The 11,132-nt window shown below is 33.8% G+C and overlaps 2 protein-coding genes across 2 annotated transcripts; both read left to right on the forward strand.

Annotated features, from left to right (window-relative positions):
- Positions 1-1,242: 1,242 nt before the first annotated feature.
- LOC133321983 (putative inorganic phosphate cotransporter) lies at positions 1,243-2,928 on the forward strand. The gene is made up of 4 exons (XM_061531052.1): positions 1,243-1,264; positions 1,385-1,521; positions 1,588-2,673; positions 2,734-2,928. Exons 1-4 carry the CDS (start codon positions 1,243-1,245, stop codon positions 2,926-2,928), a joined length of 1,440 nt encoding a protein of 479 aa, XP_061387036.1.
- Positions 2,929-9,074: 6,146 nt separating this feature from the next.
- On the forward strand, positions 9,075-10,739 carry LOC133321985 (putative inorganic phosphate cotransporter). The gene is made up of 4 exons (XM_061531053.1): positions 9,075-9,084; positions 9,194-9,330; positions 9,395-10,489; positions 10,545-10,739. Exons 1-4 carry the CDS (start codon positions 9,075-9,077, stop codon positions 10,737-10,739), a joined length of 1,437 nt encoding a protein of 478 aa, XP_061387037.1.
- Positions 10,740-11,132: the final 393 nt, after the last annotated feature.

Genomic DNA, 11,132 nt, shown 5'->3' on the forward strand with positions numbered 1-11,132 from the left:
GTTGCAGAAAGTCATTGTAAGGATACATATGTACAATATACCAAAGTGCTGAAGGGTATCATATAGTCGGCCCAGTTCGACTTTACTACTTTCCTTAATGGTTTTCTTTGGGGACCCTATTTAAAATCTTATTTTTGTAGAATATTTTGAAGATATAAAGATTTTTCTTTTTTCATCATCACACTACAACCAAAAAATTGCCCTGTAGCGCCATAACTCGAAAACTTGACCAAGGGTTTTAATGCCCATAAAGAATTTTCCACTCCTACAGCTTGAAATCTTGGCCAATAATTTCGTACCCTACCTTTCAATATTGATACAATTTTAGGCATATCCCCATATAACATTATTTCAAATTGCTATACCCTTCACTATCTATTTGTCGAAATCGCGATAGAGCTGGCGTCATTAGAATTGCCATATGCAATCTTGAACATTCGGTTGGGCTTGTTGTTCGTATCAACACCTGTTTTGTATATTGTATTTAGCACTTATATCGGAAAAAATTTGGAAAAAGCATATGTGAATTTTTAACACCAATACCGAGGTCGGTAACAGTATCTGAAAAAAGAAACAATGGAATGCAAAACTAGTTACAATCAAGTGAGTGGAAAGTGGAAATAACAACCACCAAATAAGTGGAGAATTGAAGAATGATGGTTGTGATGTATTTTTTCTTGAGAGGAATACATTTGTTTTTGTCCAAGAGAGAGAGAGAGATAGAGAGAGGTAAAATGTGCGCAAATAGTGGTAAAGTATAGCGAGTTGTGATATTAATGAAATGTTTACATTTTTTTTTTTTTTGGAAAAAATGACTTTCTAATGATTATAAGAATTTTTACTAGTATTCAAAGCGAGGTGCATGTTTATTAAATTTTTTTCTGTGTATTCGATTTAGACTCCAATAACATTTTCTGACTCCTCAGCCCTTGCTTTAAGTTATGACGTAAAATTGGCCGAATAAATTAAAATCAATGTAATATCTTTCAATTTCATTGTCAAACAAATACCTAAAACTTGTTCAACAATTTATTGTTATCTGCAGCATTATGTTGTTGACTTGAGTACCCATAACTTGGCACAAGTTTTGGTTATTTTGATAACAATATAATTTTAGATAAATTGCATTTTTTTCTTGATTCAATTAAGACTGAGAGACAAGAAAATCAGACGCTTTTTAGGAGGTTCATAAAAATGACAGTATCGTGTAGAGAGGCAAAAAATAAATGAATAAAAATTATAATGGAAGCAATTGTAGCCAAAGGTATGTTCAACCCGCTTTTAATTATTACAATTTACAATCCCAAAAGTATTAAATTTTCAATGATTTTTCTTGTATTTAAAGATTTTTTAATTAATTTTAATTTTTGGTTTTAATTTTCAGGCCCTTTTATCGGCCAAAGACACATCCAGTCTTTATTATTATTCACTTGTATTGCCATAAATTATATGACCAAATACAATGGCAGTATATCATTGGTGGCAATGACAAATGCAACAACAACAAATCCTAATTTTCCGGTAAATATTTTAAATCAATCAATGCCTTTAAAAAAAATATTAAAAAAATTCAAATCTAATTTTCAGCAATATAATTGGAGCGAAGCGGAAAAATCCTACATATTGTCCAGTTTCTTTTGGGGTTATGTCATCACCCAATTGCCAGCTGGCTATGTTTGTAAACGTTTCGGGGCAAAGGCGACATTATTTATAACCACCCTTGGATCTTCACTGGTTGGCTTAGCATTACCATTCACCCTAAAATGGGGTGATTGGAAAATATTTTGTACCGTACGTGTTCTGCAGGGATTTTTCCAAGGTTTCGACATGACAGCGATTTATGCACATTTGGCCCATTGGAGTCCGCCGGAGGAGAGAAATCGCCTAGGGGTTTTGGCTAATTCGGGCATTGATTGTGGTACGGTAATGGCTATGTTTGTTAGTGGACTCATTGCAACATCAAGTTTGGGATGGCCTGGAATTTCTTATATATCATGTGTCCTTGGATTAATATGGTGCTTCTTTTGGGAGATATTTGGTGCCAATACACCGGTAGTTTCCAAATTTATTACACTCGAAGAAAGGGATTATATAGAGTGTTCCTTAATGAAAAACGATATAAATGATAGTAGTCAAAAAATGAAATCAATACCCACCCCATGGAAGGCAATTTTAAAATCATCGGTCTTTTGGTCTTTGTTGGTGACACGCAGTGCTGAACTTTGGGGTTTTGCCACCGTACAATCATCAATACCCGCCTATATGAGCGGTGTCTTTGGTATGGATATGCACAATAATGCACTCTACTCGGCCCTGCCTTTCATAGCAATGTGGATGATGTCCTATGTATACTTAATATTGGCTGATATTATTTTAAATTATAAGCTATTAGCTTTAAATGGTTTGCGAAAAACATATAACTCCATTGCCTTTTGGCTGCCGGCCCTTGGTCTTATAGCAATTGGTTTTGTACCTGCCACTCAACAGCTATTGGCTGGAATTTTATTAATTCTTATTGTGGCCATAAATTCTGGCAATATGATTGGTAGCGGTTTAAATGTTCTCGATTTGTCTCCAAATCATGCCGCGGTCCTGATGAGTGTTATAAATACCTCGGGGAGTATTATGCCGATTTTATCACCTCTTGTAACGGGTGCTATTGTGACAGATGAGGTAAGTCGTTTACAAATTATGTTATTAGAATTAAAATGAAATCAATTTTTTGTTTTGTAGTCCAATTATCACCAATGGCAAATTGTGTTTGCTATTTCGGGTGCCGCATTCATCTTGGGTAATATAATTTATCTAATTTGGGGCTCAACGGATCTACAACCATGGAATGATCCACATTTTCTTAAGAAGAGAAATATGTCAACAGAATATGATATTGACGATATTCCAACGGGAAGTAAAACTGTAATTCGATGAGACAAAATTAGAAGATGTGGCAATAATATGCCATATAATTCATGATACCCCAAGAACCATGTTTGACATATTTTTTTTGGAATAAAAATTAATTAGGTTATATACCCTATATTTTTAATAAATACAATCTTATAAAATACACATACACCTTTGACTAAAATCCTAATATCCTTAAAAAAATTCACGACTCTGAGAGACTTTGAAAAATATTTTTTAGAAAAAACCACGCTTCTGAGAGTCCTTGAAAAAATATAATTTAAAAAATCAACGCCTCTGAAAGTCTGTGAAAATATTATTTAAAAAATCAACGCCTCTGAAAGTCCGTGAAAAATATTATTTAAAAAATCTATGCCTCTGAAAGTCCTTAAAAAATTTAAAAACATTCTTTAAAACATCTACGTCTCTGAAAGTCCTTAAAAATCGAAAAAATATTCTTTGAAACATCTACGCCTCTGAAAGTCCTTAAAATTTGAAAAAAATATCCTTTAAAACATCTAAGCCTCTGAAAGTCCTTAAAAAATAGAAAAAATATTCTTTAAAACCTCTACGCCTCTGAAAGTTCTTAAAATTTGAAAAAAAAAAAATTCTTTAAAACCTCTGCGCCTCTGAAAGTCGCTTAAAAAATCTACGCCACTGAAAGTCGCTTAAAAAATCTACGCCACTGAAAGTCGCTTAAAAAATCTACGCCACTGAAAGTCGCTTAAAAAATCTACGCCACTGAAAGTCTCTTAAGAAATCTACGCCACTGAAAGTGCTTAAAAACATTCTTTAAAAAATATACGCCTCTGAAAGTCTTCAAAAATATTCTTTAAAAAATCCACGCCTTCCATAGTCCTTGAAAAAATATTCTTTAAAAAATCCACGCCTTCCATAGTCCTGGAAAAAATATTCTTTGAAAAATCCACGCCGTAAATAGTCCTTGAAAAAATATTCTTTAAAAAATCCACGCCTTCCATAGCCCTGGAAAAAATATTCTTTAAAAAATCCACGCCTTAAATAGTCCTTGAAAAATATTCTTTAAAAAATCCACGCCTTCCATAGTCCTTGAAAATCTAATCTCTAAAAAATACACGCCTTCCATAGTCCTTGAAAAAATATTCTTTAAAAAATCCACGCCTTCCATAGTCCTTGAAAAAATATTCTTTAAAAAATCCACGCAATCCATAGTCCTTGAAAAAATATTCCATAAAAAATCCACGCCTTAAATAGTCCTTGAAAAAATATTCTTTAAAAAATCCACGCCTTAAAAAGTCCCTGAAAAAATATTCCAAAAAATCCACGCCTTCCATAGTCCTTGAAAAAATATTCTTTAAAAAATCCACGCCTTAAATAGTCCTTGAAAAAAATATTCAAAAAAATCCACGCCTTAAATAGTCCTTGAAAAAATATTCAAAAAAATCCACGCCTTCCATAGTCCTTGAAAAAAATATTCTTTAAAAAAAATATCCACGCCTCAGATAGTCCTTCAAAGAATATTCTTTAAAAAAATCCACGCCACCTTGTGGCCCGTAAAATATAATCTTTAAAAATCCACGCCCTTGAAAGGATATTCTTTAAAAAAATCCACGCCTTAAATAGTCCTTGAAAAATATTCTTTAAAAAATCCACGCCTTCCATAGTCCTTGAAAAAATATTCTTCAAAAAATCCATGCCTTCCATAGTCCTTGAAAAAATATTCTTTAAAAGATATTCTTTGAAAGAAATATTCTTTGGAAAATTCACGCCTCCAGTAGTTCTTGAAAAAGTTTTCTTTATAAAATCGGAACTTCTGCTACTTTCTGAAAAATATCTACGCCTCTAAGAATAAATGCAAAAAATCGGAAAATCAGCGCCACTGCTACTTCTTGAAAAATTTTCTTTGGAAAATCGGCGCCCCTGCTACTTCTTGGCAGTCCTTACAAATATTCTTTAAATACTATGCACCTCTGCTAATCCACTCTAGTGATAGTGCTTAAACATATAAAAAAACTATGAGATTCGTTAACATTTTTTATAAAAGCTCCTTTAAATCCACCCTAAAGATGGTCTTCGAAAATATTCTTGAAAAATCCAAGCTGGTGATGGTCCTTGAAAAATTTTATTTCTACGTCCCTAAACTTATTTATAATAAATTTAAAGTTCTGATGATCTTAAAATACATATCCTAACATATTCCATTAATTTTATCTTATCTAAATATTTTAAATATTGAAAATGCTTTTTTATTTCAATTATCATATTACGGTATTATTCTTATCGTAGGTAATATACAAAATTCACACGCTTATCCAATCACAAGGCAACATTATCGTAAGTATGCACTTCCTTATCGCATCAATGTAAAGATTTATAAGCCCCATATATTATCTAATCGGTATACCAGTTAATAATAACAATTGTATGACTAGCTACACTACTCAAAATTTTAATATAATTAACTTTATAAACAATGTAATAAATATAATTGAAAATTGAAGATGTAAATGCTTCAATATTTTCGCAGGGGTATAAAGAATATCATATTTATTTCTCTAGGAAAATTCAATAAAATATTTTAAAAAATTTCCAAATTCTTATTAATATTGAAATTGAATATAAGCTCTACGTAAGAAGATTTGATTTAAACACTTTTTAGTTAATTTGTTTCCTTTATAATGATCCATAATTTCAGATATATAAAATTTACGTTATTTATATTTTAACATATATATACAAATGTACATCATACGCAGTTACAGTACAGAATGATAAATTCCTTTATAGCTTTTGGTTTCTAATGTGAGGGTGTGTGTGTCACCTGCAACCATAAATCTTTTATTGACAATTTTAGTGAATGTTGTTATCAGTACTATTTTTACATCACTTATTTATTTTAGTTTAATTAATTTATGAAGTAGAACAACACAACAAATCTTATTGCATTTTGACAACGGTTTCCTTAAAGTGGATATTAGATGCTAAGTCTATTGCAAAACGTTCGACCTGGCACAACTTGTGATACGGTTAAAAAACAATAAGCGGTATATTTTCGCAAATAAAATAAAAAATTAAAATGACAGTGTTGATTCAAAAAGGTACAATTTTGAATAAATAGTAAAGAGAATTTAAAAAAGACTAAAAATTAAAATTACAAGGTCATTCCAAAAAATGAAATGTGAAACCCCTATTCATCTAAACAAAAAAAATTTTAAGTAAAAAAATCGATGTACATTTGATGTACCTTAAAATCATAATGAGGTGTAATCTGGACAAAGTGATCACTAATCCTTGAAAACCCCTTAAACCTATATGTTGTCCCAATCGCTTTCAAGATAATATAATACACATGCATATGTAATGTCCTTTACTGTCCTCAATGTACTTAAATATATGTCTGCGGACGAGGCTCGTATTTTATGAGTCGGTCGAAAAAAATTCAAATTTGCAAATATATTAAGAAACCAGTGAGCGAACCAGTATAGTCGGACGGGGCCGACCATACGATACCCTACACAACTACCACAGAACTCTAACTCTCTGCGAATGTTTATTCCGAGTCAGGGTAATATTTCGTGATATTTGCCCGATTAGAGGTCAACAGCACCTCTTCCTTACATTTTCGAATACTCAGTACAGCCCTTCTAATTACTTATCCGGTTGGTTGTGTTGTGATGTTCGGATTATATTCCACTGGAAAACACACAAAAAATTAAGTTTTTGGGTCCATTTCATCCCAATACTATTATGTGATAATCACCGAAAATTGTAGGCGTTGTCCTTGACCATAATTGGAACTTCATGGAAAATTTCAATGCGATCAGCGCGATATTTCCGCCCTCTAATGTGGTAAAGGGATACTAAATAATATTTGAATACGTAAGCACCTGTAAATATTTGAGTGTAACTCCCAGATCCGAGTAGATACATAACTGTAGTTGGTATCAATTTAAAGGCCAACCACTACTCATGGATATGCTATCAACTTCTCGGATCTATATCCTTCAGGAGTAAATATATACGCTATAGAATACAAATTTTGTAATTTTTCACACAAAAGTCAGGGTCCATTTAACCCGCTAAATATTGACCGATCTTTATCAAAACAGGCATGATTTTTCTTTGGCTCGACCCCCTTCTTCATGCAAAATTACGCGATGTTCGACAAAAATTAAGTATTTGGTCCATTTCATCCCCTAAATATTAACCGATCTTTATCAAAAACAATAGGCGTCTTCATTGGCCAGAACCCATCCTACATGCAAAATTTCATGAAGATTGGTCCATAACTGTGGCCTGTATCGTGTTTAAAAATTATAATGGACAGACGGACGGACGGACAAACATGTCTAGATCGACTCAGCTAGTCGAGATATGACGATCGGCAAGCTTAAAGGTGGGTCTAGGACCCATATTTCGCGGCGTTACAATCTCTTGGGGCTGCACAAAGCTATAATACCCTGACAACATAGTTGTGTAGGGTATAAAAACAATGCCAAGGTTGACCACTAGCAACTTTTATGGATATACAGAAAATAATTTGCTGATTCCAGCATAGTATGGCCAAAAATTAGGTTCATCGTTGAACACGACCATCTTTCCAAGAGCCCATTCACCAAAAAATCTTCGTTTAGCAAAATTTTTAACAGAGACCCAATTCATCATTGACACTGGTTGATATTTTCTTCACTTTGCACTCTACGTAAGGGTGTTGGTGGCTTAATGTCCAAAAATGTGAAGTTTGTGCGAAATTTAGTGAAAATAGCCCGAATATCCGTTTCAGTGGGTCGATTAAATAGAGCATATACGATACAGGTATACGTTTTGACATAACTCCCATATAAAAGTCTCGCTAATTTTCGTTATTTTAAGAGTTTCAGCCAGGATTTCATTGCCCAACGAAAAGGCTCTAGTTTGGTAGTTCGGGATATATGAGTAAAAAGTGGTCATTATAGGTTCACGTTTCGGTATAGCTTCCATATGGCGGTATCGTTATATTTTCGATATTTTGAAGTTTTTAGCCGCATTTTCCAATCAAAAAGGTTCGAAATTGACATTCCGGGGTGTGAGCAGCTGGTATCTGAGCAGAATATTATCCCTCTAAGCCCATGTATAAAGTCTATATAAGGGTCCTTTTGCATTTGGAATTTCGGGGGTTTGGTAAAAAATCTTCACAACCCGAAATTGACATTTTGGGTGTGAGCGGCTGGCATCTGAGCAGAAAATTATCCCTATGCCCATGTATAAAATCTATATAAGGGTCCTTTCGCATTTGGAATTTCTGGGGTTTGGTAAAAAAATCTTCTGCTCAGAATTTTTTTAATATAAGTCAATTTTAGGATATTATGTATTTGTGCATATGTGTGTGACAGGCAAAAGGAAACGAGATAGACCCATAATAACTTTGGAGAATATGCATAGAATCACCTTCAGAATCGATTTATGCATGTCCGTCGGTCAGTCCGTCTGTCCATTTTAATGTGTTAACAAAGTATAGGTCGCAATTATGATCCGAATGAGATGAAATTTTGCACAGCTTTCTGTGCAAAAGGACGAACTCTATTGGAACGGGAGTAATATGGGTTCAGATTCAGATATAGCTCACCTATATATTTTCGTCCGATTTTATCGTTGCTGGTGCACCAAACTCCCTACTTTTATCCGATTGAGACGAAATTTAGCATATATCTGTATTGAAATATATAGTTCCCATATACATATTCGTCTGATTTTATGAAAATGGGCACCGAACGTCCTAGTTTAGTCCGATTGAGATGAAATTTAGCTTAAGCTATTGAATTGAGTATAGAAAATAGTGTGTTATGTTTCAATGAAATCGTATCAGAAATAGATATAGCTTCGATATAAATTTTCAACCTATTTTATATAAATGGTGCACTGAAGAGCATATGCTTGTTTGATTTACCCTATATTTGGTATAGCGCAATGAATTGAGTTTAGAAGGATATGTGTTAAGTTTAGTTGAAATCGGTTTAGATATAGATCCAATTCATCCGATTTTATTTAATGTTTGCAACATAGAGCCTATGTGTGTTGTATGTATCCCAAGTAGTGAAGGGTATCATATAGTCGACTTTTGAACTTTCCGTCCGACTTTTGAACTTTCCTTACAGGTTGTTTGATATTTTAAAGTTTCTAGCCTAGTGTTCAAACCTACTATAAGTTAAGCAATGATTTCGGGTATATAAAGTTCAACCTCGAAAATTTTTTTTATTTTTAATAGTTTTTCTCAGAACATTTTCTTTTTTTCAATTCCAAAAATATTTACATTTTGAACTTTTGTTTCCAGGTCCCTTTATAGGTCAACGTCATGTTCAAGCCGTACTGTTGTTTGCCTGTATCGCTGTAAATTATATGATCAAATATAATACCAGTATCGCTTTGGTGGCTATGACAAATGCAGCAACAACAAATCCTGATTTTCCGGTATGTAGAATAATACAAGAGAACTTAAGAGTAATTTCGAAAAAAAAAGGATTTTCCATTTCAGGAATACGATTGGAATGAAATGGAAAAGTCCTATATCCTTTCGAGCATATTTTGGGGTTATGTCGTCACACAATTTATAGCTGGGCATGCATGTCGAAGGTTTGGTGCAAAAATGGTGCTGCTAGTATCCACATTGGGTTCTGCAATAGCTGCTATAGTAGTACCATTTACTGTCAGCTGGGGTGGTTGGCAAATATTTTGTTTTCTTCGGGTGTTGCAGGGTGCATTTCAAGGTTTTGATTTGCCATGTGTTCATGTTCATTTGGCAATGTGGTCTCCGGTGGAGGAACGTAATCGTTTGGGTGCATTGGCCAGCTCGGGTATTGAATGTGGCACGGTTATGGCCATGTTTATAAGTGGCCTGATTGCAACATCGTCATTGGGATGGCCTGGCATTTCATATGTGTCCGGTGCCATTGCTATAGCATGGTGTATTTTGTGGCAAATCTTTGCTGCCAATTCCCCCAGCCAGTCAAAATTTATATCAAAAAATGAATGTAATTATATTGAATCATCTATAAATGCTATGAAGAAGGAGTCAGAGGAGACTGCTACTACAGGGGAACAACAAATCCCCATACCTTGGAAGGCGATTTTACATTCACCACCCTTTTGGGCTTTGCTAATAGTTCGTGTCGCTGAGAATTGGGGATTTTCCGCGATACAAGCCAAACTTCCCGCCTATATGAATGGTGTATTTGGTATGGATATGAAAAGTAATACCCTATATTCGGCACTGCCATATATTACCCTATGGATATTGTCGTATTGTTATTTAATATTGGCCGATATCCTGTTGAAATATAAAATCGTCTCATTAAATATTTTGAGAAAATCATTTAACACAGTGGCCTATTGGGTGCCAACAGCGGGCTTAATTGCTGTCGGATTCTTGGAGGCAGATCAACAAACCTTGGCCATTATATTAATGATTACAAGTGTGGGCCTAAATTCTGGCTGTACAATTGGTAGTGGTCTGAATCCCATTGATTTGTCACCAAATCATGCTGGCATTCTGTCAAGCATTACAAATGCTGTGGGTAGTATAATGCCGATTTTAACACCTCTTGTAAATGGTGTCGTTGTAACGGATGAGGTAAGTTAGAAGAATTTTTCGAAAATATTATCTAACATAAATATTTTTTCTTTAGACTAATCGCTTCCAATGGCAGATTGTGTTTGCCATTACAGCAGCCGTATTTTTTGTAGGCAATTTAGTTTACATTATTTGGGGTTCAACAGACCGGCAAGTATGGGACAATCCTAACTATCTTGATGCTAAGAAAGATGCAGAAAATAGTAATGAACTCAACTCATCTCAAATCGAAAATGGAACGAAATTATGATTACAATTCATATGCTTATTTTGTAAGGATTACTATAATTTTAGTTTAAGAAAATATAATTTGTGAATTTTAATATTATTTTTTAAGTAAAATGCCAATTTATTGGACCTGAACGGGTAAAAAATGTTTACCGAACTAACCTTTCAAAAATACCATTGTTGTTGTTACGCTTGCCACAAGTCTTTTTGGGGCCACATGTCTAGCTCTTGCATTTTTGGCGAACCAAAATATTAATTACGATTCAGAGCATATTTGAAGATGTACGGCGCTACCAGCCCATAAACTCCTCAAACTGTCACTTTTTCTGAATGCATTCATAGCTTTTGCAATTCTTCTGGCGATCTTCCCTCCAAAATCGACAATTCTGCTTGTCTACCTATCCAATTTCAAAAA

This window comes from Musca vetustissima, unplaced genomic scaffold (assembly GCF_032173495.1).
Source record: "Musca vetustissima isolate MV318-11 ecotype Yass unplaced genomic scaffold, APGP_CSIRO_Mvet_v1 utg77436, whole genome shotgun sequence".
In the NCBI taxonomy this organism is placed as follows: domain Eukaryota; kingdom Metazoa; phylum Arthropoda; class Insecta; order Diptera; family Muscidae; genus Musca; species Musca vetustissima.